We start from the raw sequence: 21,807 nt of genomic DNA, 5'->3' as shown, positions 1-21,807 counted from the left end.
GTGATGGTATGGGGGTGTATTAGTGCCCAAGACATGGGTAACTTACACATCTGTGAAGGCGCCATTAATGCTGAAAGGTACATACAGGTTTTGGAGCAACATATGTTGCCATCCAAGCAACGTTACCATGGTAACCCTGCTTATGTCAGCAAGACAATGCCAAGCCACGTGTTACATCAACGTGGCTTCATAGTAAAAGAGTGCAGGTACTAGACTGGCCTGCCTGTAGTCCAGACCTGTCTCCCATTGAAAATCTGTGGCGCATTATGAAGCCTAAAATACCACAACGGAGACCCCGGACTGTTGAACAACTTAAGCTGTACATCAAGCAAGAATGGGAAAGAATTCCACCTGGGAAGCTTAAAAAATGTGTCTCCTCAGTTCCCAAACGTTTACTGAGTGTTGTTAAAAGGAAAGGCCATGTAACACAGTGGTGAACATGCCCTTTCCCAAGTACTTGGGCACGTGTTGCAGCCATGAAATTCTAAGTTAATTATTATTTGCAAAAAAAAAAAATTAAGTTCATAAGTTTGAACATCAAATATCTTGTCTTTGTAGTGCATTCCATTGATATGGGTTGAAAAGGATTTGCAAATCATTGTATTCCGTTTATATTTACATCTAACACAATTTTCCAACTCATATGGAAACGGGGTTTGTAGTATATGATGCAAAAGCGCAGATTCCAACCATTTTAAATACTTTGTATATTGTTGTAGACTTACAGTAATTTTGAAAACATCACAGCTACAGTTTCGATGTTAAAGATCTAAAACAAATATTTGGGAATTGTCCGGCGGGCCAGATTGAAAAGCTTAACGGGTCGCATGCGGCCCCCGAGTCTTAATTTGCCCAGGTCTGTATTAAACCATTTTCAAAAGTATTTACAATCCGCAAAGTATGTGAAAACACTGTTTAAACATCACAAAATGCCACAAATTCAGTCAGCCATTTTGAATATTACGCTCCGAATACCTTCGGCTATTTTCGGAGATTGACATCACAGTAGTAACTCTTTTGCACTCTGACAATGTTATCAGATCAGTCATACTGGAAGTATGCAAAAATTGGAAAGAGATGTGGTGTTTATCATTCACAATCCTTATATAAGACAAGAACACATATGCTTCTCTTTTTTATGCATTCAAAATTGTAAATAAATAGCCTAAAAACAACCAGAAACTGCCAACAATATTCCATTTACATGTTGTGACCTAAAAATTAACCAAATATGAATGAGTTATTTTTAGTGCCAATGCAGACGGACAATTTTGGCGGTGCATTGATAGCAGTGAGCTAATGCTAGTTTACGCTGCTATGGTTGACACACTGAGACGACAGCTGCTTTTGCTTTGTCTCAAACTTGCTAAAAGTAAATTCTAGATTATGATTCATGCAGCTCTCACCTGGTAGTAAACACATGTGGCCATAGTACGACATGGTGGTCGACTTTGACATCCCCTGAGATGGCGAAATAGACCCCACAAGACGCTTTCTGCAGGAACTTTTTTTTTTTTTAACCCTTCGTGAGGATTGCAAGGATTATGAGGATTATCTTTATCCAAACGGAATTACGTGAGCGTCCCGTCGGTCGGCATCCTAGCGAGAGTGGAAATATTACACTGTTGGTTTCATTCTGGTTTGTTATTGTTAGTTTGTATGTTTAGCACATAGCAATGCTGCGGATGCTCGTGTCACAATGAATTATCTCTCATAATGACTCGGGAATCTCCGTGAGATTGATACTATTTTGATCATATATAACTATTCGCAAACTTTGGAAATCTTTCAGTCATAAATCAGACTTATATGATAATAGCTTCATTATACAAGCAACTTGTTTTGTACTGGTACTTTAAAAGCAATACAATATTTCACAGGACCTCAGAAAACATTTGGCTCTCCAAGTACCACCATAATGACCAACATTTGTACTACAAACAACTACAGTAGTTTAGTTAAGTTAATGTAGTAACAATGTACAGCATTTACCTTGGAGAGCGGACTTTTATGGTATGTCCTTCCATCTGCTTCTCCAAATTTTTTTTAACGGATAAATGTCTGTCGATTTACTGTTCCATTAACGTTCCTACTCTCACATATGGGCACAAGTGTAACGCTTGTTGTTCTGTTGTTTAAAATAAAATATAATTGCTGACTAAGCAGCTAGTACAACATTGGTTCTGTCGCTGTTGTGTTGAACAACATATTGTTAAAAAATGACCATGAGAGCTACCTTTTACTTTTTAATTTCTCATGCACTCCTCATCATTATTATAGGTGAAAAAATGACTTGTGTGTATATAATTACTTTAATTTCATCGTTCCTGTAGTTTATACCCCCTGCTTCCAATTAACATCCTCTTTGTTGTAGATATTTGGAAAAAAATACGATATTTTGGGTCGACACCATTTGCTTTCAATAAAATCCTCAACTGTTTTGTTCATTGTGTCCCAATAGCACCCGTTTCACCACGAGTCCCTTTTAGCGGACCGGAAGGAGACCAAACTGACCAAAGCGGAGAAGAGAGCAGCCAAAAAGAGCTACGAAGACGAGAAACGAGCCTCCGTGCCGTACTCGCGTCCCTCGTATGCCACTTATTATCCAACCAGCAACCACACGCTTGCTAACATAGCGGCGTTCAACCAACGTGGCTGGTGAGTTTCACATCACTCTTGGAATTATGTTTATGTCAGCTGTATACCATAATCAGACCCTGCAGGAATTTGCTGTGTCGCAATAGCGCCAATTCACCCAAATGATGCGCGCCTGTGCAGCTTTTATTTACCCTGGATAAATAAATAATCTCTCATCGTGTCTCAACAAAAACGCTCTTAACAGTTTACAAATGCTTTCAAAGCATGGCAGTAAGTGTGTTGGAACATACATGAATGCTTCATATAGACAAACACTTTTCAAGTGTAAAACATATACGGAGAATGTCTCCAACTTGTAGACGATAGAGCAGACAGTGGACAATAAGGAAGCTTTTGGTGGTGTTTATTTTTATAATTATAATGAATTATAACTATTGTTAGTTATAATGAACTCAAACAGCAATTTGGCAATATGAGCTGTGAGTATGTGCTTTTACAGCGGCTACGTTTATTTGTGTGGTTTAAAAGGAGTAAAACATCAATACAGTATTTGTTTTCCAATGTGTGTTGAAATCTTTGTGTTTTTGAGGTTAAAACTATATAGTAGAGTTAAAACATTGATAACAAATCCCTTTAATCAAGTTCATTCAATGCGTTTGAAAAAAACAAAACTCAAAACATGGCACCTTTTGCCATGTCTCTGTAAAAGCTGCCACAAAGTCAGACATTCAAGGCCGCAACTATCGCAAAAAAAGCCAGCAAAATGCATAATTCTGGTTTGTCACCAATGCCATGGTCGTAACTGGCGTGCTAAAAAAAATTGATTCACATCGAAATCGTGATTTACATTTTTTTCGATTCTAAATAGATTCATAATTTTCAAAAATGTATTTTAAAAAGTAAATATATATATACACTACCGTTCAAAAGTTTGGGGTCACGTTGAAATGTCCTTATTTTTGGAGGAAAAGCACTGTACTTTTCAATGAAGATAACTTTAAACTAGTCTTAACTTTAAAGAAATACACTCTATACATTGCTAATGTGGTAAATGACTATTCTAGCTGCGAATGTCTGGTTTTTGGTGCAATATCTACATAGGTGTATAGAGGCCCATTTCCAGCAACTATCACTCCAGTGTTCTAATGGTACAATGTGTTTGCTCATTGGCTCAGAAGGCTAATTGATGATTAGAAAACCCTTGTGCAATCATGTTCACACATCTGAAAACAGTTTAGCTCGTTACAGAAGCTACAAAACTGACCTTCCTTTGAGCAGATTGAGTTTCTGGAGCATCACATTTGTGGGGTCAATTAAACGTTAAAAATGGCCAGAAAAAGAGAACTTTCATCTGAAACTCGACAGTCTATTCTTGTTCTTAGAAATGAAGGCTATTCCACAAAATTGTTTGGGTGACCCCAAACTTTTGAACGGTAGTGTGTGTATATATATACATATATATATATATAATATATTTTTATTTTTTATTTTTTATTTTTTAAATTATTATTATTATTATTTATTTTATTATTTTTTTTAAAGAATATATCTTGTATTAAAAATATTAAACAACTATTCTTGACATTACTTTTATTATTGATACTGTTGCTTTTATACATTTTTGGTTTTCCTGTTTTTAGCGTCATATTTAAAGGCCTACTGAAATGAATTTTTTTTATTTAAACGGGGATAGCAGATCTATTCTATGTGTCATACTTGATCATTTCGCGATATTGACATATTTTTGCTGAAAGGATTTAGTATAGAACAACGACGATAAAGATTGCAACTTTTGGTATCTGATAAAAAAAAGGCTTGCCCCTACCGGAAGTAGCGTGACGTAGTCAGTTGAACATATACGCAAAGTTCCCTATTGTTTACAATGATGGCCGCATGAAGTGAGAGAGATTCGGACCGAGAAAGCGACAATTTCCCCATTAATTTGAGCGAGGATGAAAGATTTGTGGATGAGTAAAGTGCAAGTGAAGGACTAGTGGGGAGTTGAAGCTATTCAGATAGGGAAGATGCTGTGAGAGCCGGGGGTGACCTGATATTCAGCTGGGAATGACTACAACAGTAAATAAACACAAGACATATATATACTCTATTAGCCACAACACAACCAGGCTTATATTTAATATGCCACAAATTAATCCTGCATAAAATCACCTGCGTGTTTGTTATGCTATCTCCTAGCTCCTCTGCTAGCTCCTAGCTCCATAGAACACGCCAATACAATTCAAACACCTGATCAACACACACAATCACTCAGCCCAAAAGACCGTTCACCTAACCCAAGGTTCATAAAGCTTATATATTTTAAAAAAGTTACGTACATACGCAAAAAAAAGTTGCGCACATACGGTCAAGCGATCAAATGTTTAGAAGCCAAAGCTGCATACTCACAGTAGCACGTCTGCGTCTTTGTCATCCAAATCAAAGTAATCCTGGTAAGAGTCTGTGTTGTTCCAGTTCTCTACAGGCGTCTGTGTATCGAAGTCAAAAGTCCTCCTGGTTAGAGTCTCTGTTATCCGAGTTCTTCCATCTTGACTGCATCTTTCGGGAATGTAAACAAAGAAGCGTTGGCTGTGTACTGTTGTTGCTGACTACGTTCGAAAAATACGTCCATTTCGCACCGACAACTTTCTTCTTTGCTTGCTCAGCTTCCTTCTCCATAATGCAATGAACATGATTGCAACAGATTCACGAACACAGATGTCCAGAATACTGTGGAATTATGAAATGAAAACAGAGCTTTTTCGTATTGGCTTCAATGTGGAAGGCATACCCGTGTTCCCCGGTCTACGTCACGCGCATACGTCATCCTCAGAGGCGTTTCGAACCGGAAGTTTAGCAGCAAATTTAAAATGTCACTTTATAAGTTAACCCGGCCGTATTGGCATGTGTTATAATGTTAAGATTTCATCATTGATATATAAACTATCAGACTGCGTGGTCGGTAGTAGTGGGTTTCAGTAGGCCTTTAAATATTGTATTTGTATGGCTTCCTCCATTGCTTTGTAAATTTTCTATCCTCTGTATTGTTAAGCAGAGACTGGGTTCAAGTTGGGGTTGCTCTATTATTTGATCTTTTATTAGATTGATTAACGGTGTGATTTTTGTAAATAAAAAAAATTAAAATACCGTACTATTTTAGGCCAACACTGCACGTTTAAGTCGTACGTCAGCAACCAAGAGGAGCTTTTGTAACATGTGACCGTTTTTAGTAATTGATATATGGAATAGGCACTCTTTCAATCAATCAAAGTTTACTTATACAGCCCTTAATCACAAATGTCTCAAAGGGCTGTCTGATCTTGGACGTATTTTCAATATATTGTATGATGTTCCTGCTCTTAACATACCTTTAACAAAGTTTTATTTTACAAAAAACACAAACATCCATCCATCCTTCCATTATCTACCGCTTGTCCCTTTCGGGGTCGCGGGGGGGTGCTGGAGCCTATCTCAGCTGCGTTCAGGCGGAAGGCGGGGTACACCCTGGACAAGTCGCCACCTCATCGCAGGGCCAACACAGATAGACAGACAACATTCACACTCACATTCACACACTAGGGCCAATTTAGTGTTGCCAACACATTCAAAATGTATCTATGTACCTCAAGTAGAAAGTTAAATGTGCATATGAAAGCGACACAAGCATTATGAACAAAGTAATATGGCAGAAACAAAATAATACTATAAATAAATAAAAATAAATGTGAAAATTACGCAAGGTGGCACCCTTTTGACATAAGACGCGACTGCACTTTTTGTGCATATAGATAAAAATAGTGTTCATATGTGAGGATTAGTCTTACATATAGGACTGCACTATTATGGGCAAAATGTAAATGGTAAATGGGTTATATTTGTATAGCGCTTTTCTACCTTCAAGGTACTCAAAGCGCTTTGACTCTATTTCCACATTCACCCATTCACACACTGATGGCGGGAGCTGCCATGCAAGGCGCTAACCACGACCCATCAGGAGCAAGGGTGAAGTGTCTAGCTCAAGGACACAACGGACATGACGAGGTTGGTAGAAGGTGGGGATTGAACCAGGAACCTTCGGGTTGCTGGCACGGCCACTATCCCAACTGCGCCACGCCGTCCCACGCACCAAAATAATAAATACGATTATTTTTAAATCAATATTGAAATCAGGATTATTAATCATGATTATTCATAATGTTAGGTAAAACAATGTTGGGGTGTGAACGTGACGCCATCATGTAATTTGTAAAATCTAATAAAAATGCTCTAGATAAACATTATCTATATATTTAAAGACAAATATTTGTGTTTTTGTTCATTAATAGTAGCAGCGTGTCAGATTTTTCTTACATGATGCCTTTATCTCTATTTTTACTAGGGCTGCAACAACTAATCGATTAAAATCGATTATAAAAATAGTTGGCGATTAATTTAGTCATCGATTAATTGGATCTATGCTATGCGCATGCGCAGAGGCAATTTCTTTATTTTATTTTATTTTTTTAATTTTTATTTTTATTTTATTTATTTATTTTTTTAAATAAACCTTTATTTATAAACTGCAACATGTACAAACAGCTGAGAAACAATAATCAAAATAAGTATGGTGCCAGTATGCTGTTTTTTTTCAATAAAATACTGGAAAGGATAGAAATGTAGTTTGTCTCTTTTATCCGATTATTAATCGATTAATGAAAGTAATAATCGACAGATTAATCTATTGTCAAATTAATCGTTAGTTGCAGCCCTAATTTTTACATTTTCATAGCAAGAGGTATTTTTTAAGTTATGTATATACATTTACATGTACTAATGTGTGTACATGTACATGCTGTATCTGGACAGATCCATTGAACGTTTGAGCAGAAATCTGTCATGTAGGTATTAATTATACACCATAAAACCTTAACAAAATGCTATGTCACATGAATGGTTATTAAAGTAATTACTTTGTGGAATGAAAAAATACACAAGTATTGTAAAAAACATGGTGTTTACTTTTTGATAGCAATATAAAACACAAAGCAGTTTGGCTAATGAAGATAAAGTCTAATAAACAAGCTTTGTTCTTCTCCAACAACCATCTACTTCAGTGCAACAGTTTGGCCAACAAAAATAAAGTGGAGTGATACATCGAACACACAATCTTTGTGCCTCACTGACAACTCATCCAGCGTTCAATTCAATGAGATGACAAAACATTTGAGCTAGTATTTATGTTATTAAAACACTAACAAAGTTAACAGTTAAAATGCGTCACTTCCTGTCAATGAGAAAGGATGCAAAGAAAAAAGCTCCGCTTCTGCTACCGGAGTTTTTGTTAAGTCTGAAGATTTTGACCACTGATTTGACCACTGATTTGCGATCACAGCCACAGGAGAGTCACCTGGCATCTTCGATCTGATTTTGGTCAGTTGAGAGGCACTGATACGCTGAAATAAGGCGAGTGGAAGAGCCGTTAGCCTCAAGCCAAAGGCGCCTCCCGCAGTTCAAAGCGGTTGCCTAGCAACCAAAATTTACGGCGAGTTTACAGCTGTTTTAAAGTGATCCCGACGTCGCAGAGTGATATAAGTTGACAGGCTGACACCTCAAATTGATCTCTGAGCGGCGCAAGGTACGAAATTGTTGAAAAAACAAGTTAAAAGTGCCGCAAGTCGCTAAAGAAGTAACTGCCCTTAAGACATAAGAGGCGCTGACGTCAGTGACTGCCGCGATGCCAAAAGTTAAAGGATTGACTGGAAAGACTGATTTGAAGCTGGGCACAGGACATGATGGGATTCAAGAAGGGAAACTACAAAAAATACTCCAGGAATTTAAAGAAGAAATGATAGAAAAATTGGAAGAATTGATGGATGGATGGAAAGAGGATATGAAAGAAATGAAAGAAGAAATTAAAGAAATGAAAAAAGAGAACAACTCCAGAAATAAAGAAGCCACTGAAATGAGCAAACAAATGAAGATCCTTCAAGAAGACAACAACATGCTGAGGAACATCATAGATGAAATGGATCAGGATAAACGAATGAATGATATCATTGTGACAGGGCACCGAATTAAACCAAGATCCTATGCGAAAGCTGTGAATAATGAAGGTGAACCAGATGAAATGGATATGGTCTCAGCAGAACAGCAAGTGGTCAACTTTTTGCAATCAAAAGAAATTGAAATTGACATTAATACCATCGAAACATGCATCCCACTGAACGGAAGAAACAACAACGCCACTCCAGTCGTGCTTGTGAAACTCGTAAACAGAAAATCTAAAATGGCATTGCTGAGACAGGGAAAGAAGCTGAAGGGAACAAATGTGTACATGAATGAGCATCTCACAAAACGTAATGCTGGAATCGCCAAGAAAGCACGCGACTTGAGAAGGCAGGGAAAAATCCAGGGAACTTGGAGCGCCAACTGTAAAATCTACATCAAGCTGAATGGAGGTCCAGAAGCAAGAGTAATTGTTGTCCATGACATCAAGGACCTGGACAATTTTTAAAGTTTACACAGCTACCACAACAACAATGATAATGGACTCTGAAAGAAAACAAGCACCTAAATTCAGCATCGGCACTACTATGTTCCAAGGGACGACTAAACAAGAGGACCTAGATTCAGGATTGCATCCACCTACACTTATAGAGATTATTGAAACAACATCAAAGTTTGTTGAACAAGAAAATATGGAACTAAAAAATTTCTGCAACAAAGATCACAAAAACCAGGATTTGGAAAATGATATAGATCCAGATACAATTGTTTTCTCCCAAATCAGTAATAGTTGTTTTTATTATACAGATGATCAATATAATAGCAACATTGAATGTGATAACAAATTGTCAATTATTCATTTTAATAGTAGAAGCTTGTATGCAAATTACAACAACATTAAGAACTTTTTGGAACACATCAACGGACCCTTCAAAGTGATTGCTGTCACAGAAACATGGATTGATGATAAAAAAGGAATAGATTTTGATCTGGAGGGATATGAACTAAACTACATCAACAGAACCAACAAAAATGGAGGAGGAGTAGCTGTGTACGTGATGAAGAACCTGAACTACAAAGTGGTAAAAAACATGTCATTTGCCATAGATAATATCTTAGAATGTATAACCATTGAAATATGTCAGGAAAAAAGCAAAAACATATTCATCAGTTGTATATATAGATCACCTAAGTCAAGTATAGAAACATTTGAAGAATGGATCAAGGCAACTTACATGGACAATGGTCAAAGAATAATGTTCTTATGTGGTGACTTTAATATTGACTTATTGAACCCCAACAAGCAAAATACAATGTACAGCATCAGTCTATATCCTAAAATCACAAAGCCAAGCAGAATCACAGGACAATGTGCCACGCTTATTGATAATATTTTTACCAATGATTTTGATAATAACACTACAAGTGGTCTACTTATAAGCGACGTTAGTGATCATCTGCCAGTTTTTACAATATATGATGGAAACTACAAGAAGAACATGGAAGACAAAAGGACATTTCGAAGACTATGCACAGAGAAGAGGATGACTGCCTTCAAAATTGAACTACAAAAGCAAGATTGGGACAATGTGTATAATGAAAAAGAGGTTGATGAAGCATATGAACATTTCTTAAACAAGTTCATAATACTTTATGACAAACATTGTCCATGGATACAACTCAGTAACAAGCAGAGAAAGAATAATCAACCATGGATGACAAAAGGATTAAAAAATGCTTGTAAGAAGAACATTTATAGCACAAATAACTATAGAGGCAGAAATTAAGTACAAAAAGTATAAAAACAAGTTAACAGACATACTACGATCATGTAGAAAAGAATATTACAGTGAATTATTGGACAGGAACAAAAATAATATGAGAGCAACATGGGGCATCCTCAATAGCATTATTAAAAATGGAACTAAGAGGGACTACACTCGATACTTCTTAGATGAAAATAAAAAAAATGACAACATAAAGGAAGTAGTTGAAAGCTTCAATAATTATTTTGTAAATTTTGGACCAAAATTGGAAGAAAGGATTCCAGACCCAGTTCCAATTGAGGACTATAATGATACCATAGAGCGAAATCCCAACTCCATGTTCCTCAGTAATGTGACACAGGAGGAAATAGTTACAATCGTGAAAAAATGTAAATCTAAGACTTCAACTGATTGTAACGGAATTGCTATGGAAACGATAAAAAAGGTTATTGAAGAGATCTCAGGACCATTAATGTATATTGGTAACCTATCATTTCAAACAGGTACATTTCCAAACAAAATGAAAATAGCTAAAGTTGCACCAATTTATAAGACTGGAGGCAAACATCAATTTACAAATTATAGACCTGTTTCTCTACTTCCACAATTTTCTAAAATCATTGAAAAACTGTTCAATAACAGATTAGAAAGTTTCATAAATAAAAATAGAATACTCGAAGAGAACCAATATGGATATAGAGCTAATGTTTCAACTTCAATGGCTTTAATTGAAATTACAGAAGAAATTACCAATGCAATAGATAGTAAAAAATGTGCGGCAGCGGTTTTTATGGATCTAACTAAAGCATTTGACACAATTAATCACAATATTTTAATCAAAAAACTAGAACGATATGGCATCAGAGGGTTAGTCTTAAACTGGATAAGAAGTTATCTAACGAACAGGAAACAATACGTGAAGCTAGGCGAACACACATCTACAACGCTAAATATATCCTGTGGTGTACCTCAGGGATCAATACTAGGACCTAAATTATTCAATCTCTATATAAATGACATTTGTAAAGTTACAAAATATTTAAAGTTAGTATTATTTGCGGATGATACAACAGCGTTTTGTTCAGGAGAGAACGCACAGGAGATAATACAAATAATAACAGAAGAAATTAACAAATTAAAAAGATGGTTTGACAAAAACAGACTATCGTTGAATCTTAGTAAAACTAAAATAATGCTATTTGGTAACAGTAGAAGAGAAAGTCAAACACAAATACAAATAGACGGAATAGAAATTGAAAGAGTAAACGAAACCTAATTTCTAGGTATAATGATTGATGATAAATTGAACTGGAAATCTCACGTAAAAAATATACAACATAATGTTGCAAGAAACACGTCAATAATGAATAAAACAAAACATGTTCTAGACCAAAAATCCCTTCATATTCTCTACTGCTCACTAGTGTTACCATATCTGAGCTACTGTGTAGAAATATGGGGAAATAATTACAAAAGTACACTTCATTCATTAACGGTGTTACAAAAAAGATCAGTTAGAATAATACATAATGTTGGATATAGAGAACATACAAACCCTTTATTTATTGAATCAAAAATACTGAAATTCCACGACATAGTGAATTTGCAAACAGCTAAAATTATGCACAAAGCAAACTATAACCTGCTACCCAAGAATATACAACAATTCTTCTCAAAAAAAGAGGAGAAATATAATCTTAGAGAAAAACGTAATTTAAAACATTTGTTTGCACGTACAACACTTAAGACCTTCAGTATATCAGTATGTGGAATTAAATTATGGAATGGATTAAGCAAAGCAATCAAACAATGTACTAATATGATACACTTCAAGAAACTCTTCAAACTTAAAGTGTTTACAAAGTACAAAGAAGAAGAACCATGACAAACATTCTCAATTTATTTCATCCATCCATTCATTCATTCTTAAAGTAATCTTACTTATCTCATCATATGAAATATGACTTACTTCACCAATTATTATTATTAAATTCTTACTATTATTTATTTATTTATTTTTATTGTGATTACTTATGGAGTTTATTGTGAAAAAATTGTGAACCGGAAGTGAACAAAAAGTTTTGCAACTGTTATGTAAAGAAAAGGGGTAGGATTAAATAAGCTCTGCTTCTTCCTACTCCTTTTCGAACATGTTGAAAAGAAACTGGGAATTGTGATGTATCATGTTGTATGCTTGCATGTTCGAAATAAACTCAAACTCAAACAGTTAAATAAAAGATGAGTGAGCATCCCAGTAAATAAACTATAGATACCGTATAAACTAAAGTTTATAAACAAGTTGTGGCAACGTTCCCGACACATCGTCTGCTGCATGGTAACTCTGTCACAGCAGCTGACGGAAGGACACCAGCTGCACGTTCAAAATGAAACTGCAACATAAAATATTTTTGTCCTAAAACAGCATTGCGCTCTTAATCGCACACCGATACGCCACTGAAATAGAAGCGAGTGAAATGAAGTGAAACAAAGCGATCGGCTCTCCGTTACCTCGGAGGGAACATTTTTAAAGCAAAAGTCTGTAAAGTCGGCGCCATGTTTCGCAAGCCGAACGGCTCTAGTGCACATTCGCAGACGCTGTGGCGCTTCAGTATTCAGGAAGTGAGCAGTGTTGCCTAAAATGCATTAATAAATGACTTTTTTTTTGGTAATTAAAAATGTTAACGTTATTACTACGTTAGTCTGGAATTTTACCGTGGTTTATCATTATAGACTTAGACTTAGACTTAGACAAACTTTAATGATCCACAATGGAAATTGTTCAACACAGTAGCTCAGTTACAATGATGGAAAGTGTAAGGATGGAAAGGACAATGCAGGTATAAATAGACTAAAAAAGCTATAAAAAAAATCTAACATATATACGAATATATACATAATATGTGTACAGAATAATTTATATACAGATATATTATATTACGTCTATAACATATATACAATATACACCAATGACCATGTACAATATTACAGTATATACAGTATATATGACAGCAGCAGCATAAAATAGAGAGTACGTCCAGCAGGAAATAGAAGATAGACATTATAAACATTATAAACGAGAAGTAGCTAACATGTCAGGTGTCAGGTAATAGGCAGATGTCATCTATTGCTGTATGGCGAGTGATTATACAGCTGGATGGAGTACGGAATGAAGGAGTTCTTGAATCGCACAGTGCGGGAAGGAAGTTGAAGGAGCCTGTTGGAGTATGAGCTCAGCTGTCCCTTAATTGTCAGGTGGAGTGGGTGGGCAGGATTGTCCATGATGGCGAGCAGTTTGTCCAGTGTCCTCCTGTCCCTCACTGACACAAACGCCTCCAACTGCGTGCCAATAGTTTGGCCGGCTTTCCGGATCAGTTTATCAATCCGGTTTGAGTCCCTTTTGCTGGGGCTGCTCCCCCAACCAACCACTACAAAGTACAGTGCACTGGCCACAACAGACTGATAAAAGATCTCCAACAGCTTGCTGCACACATTAAAGGACCTAAGCTTCCTCAGGAAAAAGAGTCTGCTCATGCCCTTCTTGTAAACAGCTTTGCAGTTGTCCTTCCAGTCCAGTCTGCTGTTCAAGTGGACTCCCAGGTACTTGTACTGCTCCACTACTGCCACCTCCCGGCCCTGGATCTTGATGGGTTCCACCGGGGTCACTCTCTTCCTGAAGTCGATGACCAGCTCCTTGGTCTTGTCCACATTAAGGACCAGATGGTTCGCCTGAGACCACTCCACAAAGTCAGCGATCAGTGTCCTGTACTCCAATTCCCGTCCCTCTCCGATACACCCGACCACAGCAGAGTCATCAGAGTATTTCTGCAGGTGGCAGGACCTTTTACCGTTTATCGTTACATCCTTAGTCCATTGACAAGTAAAAAGTAAAGGGGGGTCACGGCATACACTCGCCGTCGAGGCTGGTCAATTTTTTAGAGCATTACGGCAAGTGACAAGAGCGGTTGCGGCACTTGCCGTGGTTAAATTCGAACCCTGCACTCTTCTATACTTCCGTTTTTACGAAAAATCCAATAGTAAAAACTTCATTCAGAATTTTGGTTCAGTTTAAGCGCTATTTTGGTTTACAGATTATTTCTTGGTTTACAGATTATTTCTAGTCTTGCACCCATCACTGCTAACCATACTTTCCCTCCCTCTCTTGTCGATAGTGCCTTTTTAAGATGGTGAAGTCTGGGGATCAACATCATTAAAGATGTATACATTGACAACATTTTTGTTTCTCTCCAGCAACTCTGTGATAAATTTTCACTCCCTAATCAACACTTTTTTGGATATCTACAAATCCGCAGTTTTGTTCATAATACTTTTCCCAGGTTTCCAAAGTAATCGACTGACACAGTTTGAGATGCTTTTTTGACACCACTTCCAACTTTAAAAGGATCAATTACATGTATATCGCTGAATTCAGTCAAACCACTGTGGGAGGGTGACTTAAGAGTGACTCTATTTGAAGAGAGCTGGACAGATATTTTTAGTAGTAGACTTATGAAAGTATTCTATTTCTGCTAGACACAGCTTTATTCAAAGCAAGCTAATAGATCGTAGCTACTATACCAAAGTCCGGCTAGCTAAGATGTACGACGGAATATCTGTATTATGTGAAGTGTGAACAGTCTCCAGCTAACTTAATACATACTGTATGTTTTGGCTTTGCCCATCTCTGTGCAGTTATTGGACTGAAATGTTTATTAATTTGTCTTTGGTGATTGGCGAAAAGATCAAACCAAATCATTAGGCCTGTGCGATATGGCCTAAAAATTAAATCTCCGATTTTTTCCCAAAAATATCGATTGATCAAAAACAAGTAGATTGAAATGATGCTGCATACACTGCATCTTACTCTTAACAAAGTTCTAATTTATATAATGTTATTTTTAGACCAGATAGAAATTGTACTTTTTAGGCAACATTTTCAAAGAACTAAGTTAAGAGCTTCCTATGGGTGACAATACTTCTGTCTTAGATAAAAAATAAATTTGTTAAAAAAATTGTAGCATTGTACATTGCATGCCAATAAATAATAATCTTCAACATTGAGATCAATAAAGTGCAAACTTAAAACTTCTGTCTTGAAAAAAAATACTTCTCCAAATAAAAATGTAGCATTGCACATCACATGCTAGCGTCCTTTCTTTCTGCTGCTCGATCACCGTTTTCTGCTGCATATTTCACTACGTCCAGCTTGTAATCTGCAGTATATGATTTCCTTTTCGGTGCCATTTTTGTTCAGCCCTTCTCAGTTTTTATAAGTTAACGCTAATGTTAAAATTATCAATTTTAATAGCTACCGCAGTAGCATATAGCATATAGCAGTTAGCATCCAATGACCCACAATGCATTTCTGCCATGACCCTCCCCCGCCGAATTCTTATTGGTTGACGTGTGTATGACGATTGCTGACGTGTGTGTGACGATTGCTGACATTTGCTTCGTCTCTTCCGTGAATGAGATAAATAATATTATTTGATATTTTACGGTAATGTGTTAATAATTTCACACATAATTTGCTCCGGAGTATATGTCGCACCCACGGCCAAACTATGAAAAAAAACTGCGATTTATAATCCGAAAAATACGGTACTGTAAGTAAAAATTTAGTATTGTACATTGTATGCAAATAAACAAGTAAAACGTTGAGATGACTATATAGTTTTATTAGGAAGGAAGCTCAAGGCGGCCAAAAAATATGCTGGAGAATGAGGAGAAAAGCATTGATTTTTTATTTTGTAAATCGTCTGCAACAAAAAACTCAAATTTATCGATAAAATTGATAGATATCCCAAAGCATTGATTTTTTATTTTGTAAATCGTCTGCAACAAAAAACTCTAATTTATCGATAAAATCGATAGATATCCCAGGTTTACGAATCATAAAAGCGGACTATTTGGGGTAGCCCCTTTGTCATCTTCTCTTAGCAAATTCCAAAAGAACCTGGTAGCATTTACTACTTTGTTGGCTAGATAACTCATTGTGCTAAATTGGAAGGCTGCAGCGCCTCCCTGCCACACCCGCTGGATTAGAGATATTCTTTATTTCCTTAAATTAGAAAATTAGGCTGACATTGAACGGTTGTTCTGTGAAGCTTCAGGAAAGTATGGGGTGGGTTCCTAAAATATGTTTTAAAAAAAAATCAAAAATGTAACCCTGATTGAAAAGTAATTGAAATGTAAATAATTGATGAGGCTTTTGTGTATTGCTGCACCATGTTGGGGACATTGAGGGGTGCAGTTGTCTGTGGCTTCATGTCAACATTTGCCTGTACTTCTTTGACTGATGCATGTGTTTTTTTGTTTATGTATATATATATATATATATATATATATATATATATATATATATATATATATATATATATATATATATATATATATATATATATATATATATATATATATTTTTTTTTTTTTTTTTGTGGTTTACTTGTTTGCGGGAGAAAAACAAATATTTAAAAAAAATAACAATAATAATTGATGTACCAAAAATATATTTTGAAAATCGGGTTGATTTGTTCTGAATCCAATCCTCACCCCAAGAATCGTAAAATGCCCCAAAATTCCCACCTCTAGTGGTAACTGATGTCGTAATAGACCAAGGACTTCCTGTATTCTGTTACGGCCTTCCTGACTCTTTCACTTCAAACAACAGCTCATTAGTTGTAACTTTTCTTGTTACTTCCAGGCGGCCTATGATTCGGCCCGACGAAAAGCCAGTAGCGAGTGTCAGGCCCATCCAGTCGACGCCGATCCCAATGATGCCTCGCCAGGTGGTCATGGGCGTGGCCGGATCCAGCTCTCCCGGCAGCTTACCTGTCAATTTTTTGCAGAAGGCCGGAGTGCACGTCCAGAGGATTGTCACCTCTACTGGTACCAGAACATACCAACTGTATTTATAAAGCCCTCTCACAGAAGGCGGTATATCAAAATATGTCAAACATAAGTATTGTTTGTCTCGCCGGCATGCCACAAATATAATTTAATGTTTTTTTTTTTTTTTTCATGTTCCCGTTATGCAAATTTGCAGACATCGTCATCCCAGGAGCTAACAGCACAACAGACGTACAAGCTCGAATCAGCGCTGGCGAGAGCATCCACGTAATAAGAGGTTCTAAAGGTACAGAGAAGTTCATTCTGTATTTATTATTTTAGTGTACTAAGTTCCTCATCATTGCTTTCTTGTCCAAAGGTACCTACATAAGGACCAACGACGGCAGGATTTTTGCTATTAGATCGGGAAAAATCAGTAGACCGACAATCAGGAGCGCTGCTGTTTCAAGAGGTACAAAATAGTAGCGTTTAATTTTCTTAACCTTTGTGCACCCCTAGGGCCCAAAACAGGCATGACATGTGTTCTTTATGTGATAGGATTGTAGAGTTTGACAGTTAGCGGTCTGAAAAATAAAATGTTATAAAATTGCATTGTGTTTTTAATTGCAACATTGTTAGAATAGAATATACTGTAAACATAGAGTATGCACACTTTGTTTAAAGGGGAACTGCAGTTTTTAAAAATTCTGCCTATCATTCACAAAATCCCAATGTGAGATAAGAACACAAATGTTTTTGACTTTTTTTGTGTATTCTTATTTGTGAAATACGGCTCGTACTTGACTACTTCATATATTGTGCCCATAAAAGCCCTCTGAAAACAACATACAATTATGATTAATTCATGATATAATCGGGGAACACAAGTCTTGTGCTGAGCAATGGAAACATCCCTTCAGTCGACATACCAGTGAAAGCGAACGTTGTGATTGTTTTATTATGTTCATAGTTTGTATTTCTTGTTCAGCACTGATCACTACATGATGCTTAGTATTTGTCCAAAAGTAGTCGTCTCTCATGAAGTCTGCCATGATTAGCAATAGTAGTTGTCAGTGAAGGAAATAGCAAACGTTATGTGCTCTGTCAAATCAATGTGCTGCTGTAATCCTTAAAATGACCAAAATACGTATATGTTACATGTTTTTATAAATGTGCCTGTTACTACGTTACATACTGTACATGCTGGTATTTATTACGTTGATGGAGGGTTTTTTTACGGCGTGCATTGCTAGCGGCCTCTTGCTAGCATTTATTTGTGATTTAAAGAGCATAAAAAACAGAAAGACAATGTGTTTTGGCCATGACATTATGTCCTTTTGACCACGACTGTATGTGTAAATATTCTATCTGCTGTTGTAGTTCTGTTGTAGTTGTAAGCCAGTACCGGTATACGCCAAAATGCCAAATATCGGCGTCAATAATCGGTCGTTTTCTAGTTCATATTTATCTTGAATTGTGGATTCTATGTTTTTTTTCCTGACTTTTCTTCATCGTTTGGCTCCACAGACCTCCAGCATCCGCTCAGTAATGGCTGTGCGTCGCCTGTGGAGCAGCAGCAGCATTCGCCCGATGTGGATCCGCAGTCGTCCTCTCCGTTAAGCTCTGAGATTCTCCGCGAGATCAGCCGCTACACCGCTTCGGCAAGTGATGACGCCGTCGCGGGGAACAGCATATTGTCCCAATCGGCGGTGTCCGCCGCGCGGGCGAGGGATGGAGGCAGTCGGATTCCACTCAACATTGACATCTTCAGCTCCGCTTTAGAGACGCAAGGCGTGAAACGCAAGCACGCCGACAGTCAAGGCGGCGCTCAAGCGGGCAGCAAGCGGACTTCGGCCGCGTCGCATTACCCAGGACTCCCACTGAGCTCCAGCGGGCTGGGTTACCCGCCAGTGGGTCTCAACTCCTCCTCGCTGTTGGGCCACATGACTCACCCTCTTCTGATGGGCGGGAGCAGCGGATCCTCGTACCTTCAAACGCCGCTGTCCGACCTACAGACAATGTTCCCTTCTGCACCCGGGAACGGACAACTTCCTCCTCCGTCCTCGTCGGCGCTGTCCACCATCCTCTCCTCCTCTGCATCCTCCGCCCCCATGTCGCCGTCAGAATCATCCGCCACCACTTCCTCCTCCCTGCCGTCCGGCTCCATGCCGTCATACCTGATGAACCCCAACGTGGCAGGTCTTCTGTCCTCGGGCTTCCCTCTCAACTACAGCCAGTCCTTGCTCCCCGAGCCCAGGATGTTCCCGGCGCCGCTTCTCTCCAGCTCAGCGGGGTTCTCGGCGCCAAATCCGTCTTCCGACACGTCCAGCTACTTGTCCCATTTTAACAACCCCACCTCCAGCCTGTTGGGGGCGGCGCTGACCCAAGCCGACAGACGTGAAGGCACGGGCAACGGCGGCGAGAGTTCTGATGATGATGATGTCATCGAGGTAACCGGACACTAAAGGCTCGCGTAGGCACCGCCACTCACACACATTCATCAATTCTTGTTAGAAATGGGACATGATTCGATGAATATTCATAGGGTGCACCCCGCCTTCCGCCCGAATGCAGCTGAGATAGGCTCCAGCGACCCCCGTGACCCCGAAAGGGACAAGCGGTAAAAAATGGATGGATGGATAATGGTAAAATGACCCTAACATGCTTATTAGGTTCATCTGTGTCTTGTTATTGTGCAACCATGTTGCTTTTTTTTATACACCAGCTAGCCTCACATTGCAACATTTTATTATACATTCTCAAGAAAAGAAAGTTGGGTATTCTTTAGAGTAGTCCATGTACAGCATGTGAGTACATGTCAGGTGTGTTTGGACTAACTGCCATCTGCTTCACAAGGTACATGCTGGAATGTTTCACTCTGTGAACAGCAACTCAGCAGCACTCACAAACCACCGTTTTTGACTGTATCTAAAAACACAGATTTTTCTGCACATGCGTTGCCAGAGGTTGTTTTTTTCCCCCTGCTTTTCAAGCTGTACATTGACTACTCTAAAGTATGTTTCTGTAGAATTGTCCTTTGGGAAGATATGCTGTAATAAAACCGGTTGCTGAAATGTGAGGTGTGTGAGCTACAGTAAATACCTCCTTTTTTTCTTATAAATACACAATTTACATTGAGCGTTGTCTTTTTTATATTATAAATATTTGTAACAACTGCTCCTGTCTCACATCATTCCAGCAACTTGTAATTAGAGGAACATGACTTGAAAACATGTTCATTGTTTTATAACGAGAATTACTTACAAAAATTAAAATGACCCTGTTGTTTGTTTGTGTCGTAAAAAAACCCCGTTTTAAAGTCATTCTAAAGTACATAGTATTTTATCAGCCACCAGCACAAACACACGCCTTGTCTAAATGTCTTTAAATGTTAGTGCTGTCCAAAAAAAACTATGACATTTGTGCAATTATAATACAAAGAGGTTCATTAGGTCTTCAAAAATGGTCAACCTCTGAGGAAGGCAACAGTTGTAGCTGAAACCGTCAGGTACGGAAATAAACGCACAGGTCTGGCCATAACAAATTGCTTGTGCAATTATATATTTTTTTTACTATTCACACCTTTATTTATACTGAAATATCTATTAAATGTTTTTGTAACATCATAGGTCAGACTTAAAACAGCACAAATTGTTATGGCACAAATGAACAACAGTTGTATTTTAATATTTTGCCATTTTCACACAGTACCTGGCAGACAAGATGCTCCTCTTGTACTTTCAAGCCAGAATTTAAAAAAAAAACATTTAAGTAAATATTCTGAGGCCGTCCCTGCTTTTCCATTTCACTTCTGTACGGCGACTAAATAAAACCCTCACGTTGGATTTGCTGTGAGAAACCTTGGAAAAAAACTAAGGAGTATTTCTGTGTGTAGCATCCCACACTGCAAGGCTGTGATTCACCGTGTAAATATTGCAGTGTGTAGAGAGATGTTTCATTACAGCATTTATGGAGATAAATGTTGCTTTTTTGTGGGTTGGGGTACTTTACATGTATTTTTTTGTATAATTTCTTAAAGCTGCAATGAATGTAATATGCGTTCTGTCATATTTAGCCTTAAACTACACAATGAGGTCTTCTTTTTTTTAAACTAATGGACACATTTCACATCAGAGCTGACTTTTCCATCACAACACTCCAGCAGGAACTGCAGGCCAGGGGGCGCTGTGGCCTTAGCTCACCAGTGTGGTCCTATGTCCTGTCAGTGTGTGTATGTGTGTGTGTGTGTGTGTTAGATACAGGGATGTGTTCGTAGACTTAAGACAAAAAAACCCCCACAAACAGGATGGCCTGAGTTAACAACTTTGTAGTTTTTGTACAGGCTGACTCAACACTTTTGTTTTTGAATCTTGGAGTTGAATTGTCGCTTGGATATAATACTGCTTTATAAATACAGTTATTCCTTGTCCAGGAAGTTCATTTTTATGCGGTGTGTTGTTTTTTTTTGTATTATGTATAATTTTTTTGATCTCAATGGTAGTTTCCTTCATCTTAGCGTCTGAAATTTATTTATTTATGCATTTTTATTGTGTTATTTTATGTTCTCCAGTATTAATAATGTATGGACATCCCATCTAAATACAAGCGGAATATGACTGTGTTGTCAATGTTATTT

At 37.6% G+C, this 21,807-nt stretch overlaps 1 protein-coding gene across 3 annotated transcripts in view; it reads left to right on the top strand.

Annotated features, from left to right (window-relative positions):
• LOC133652976 (helicase ARIP4-like) overlaps positions 1–21,807 on the top strand; it is a 44,649-nt gene extending 22,842 nt beyond the window's left edge. For all 3 annotated transcript variants that reach the window (XM_062051966.1, XM_062051951.1, XM_062051957.1), the window contains exons 18-22: positions 2,462–2,658; positions 17,047–17,231; positions 17,389–17,478; positions 17,551–17,643; positions 18,699–21,807. In XM_062051966.1, coding sequence (XP_061907950.1) covers positions 2,462–2,658; positions 17,047–17,231; positions 17,389–17,478; positions 17,551–17,643; positions 18,699–19,636 — 1,503 coding nt within the window. In that variant the 3' untranslated portion in view covers positions 19,637–21,807. The remainder of the gene's footprint in view (positions 1–2,461; positions 2,659–17,046; positions 17,232–17,388; positions 17,479–17,550; positions 17,644–18,698) is intronic.

This window comes from Entelurus aequoreus, linkage group LG01 (genome assembly GCF_033978785.1).
Source record: "Entelurus aequoreus isolate RoL-2023_Sb linkage group LG01, RoL_Eaeq_v1.1, whole genome shotgun sequence".
NCBI classification, from domain to species: Eukaryota; Metazoa; Chordata; class Actinopteri; order Syngnathiformes; family Syngnathidae; genus Entelurus; species Entelurus aequoreus.
This window is presented reverse-complemented; position numbering and strand designations above follow the sequence as displayed.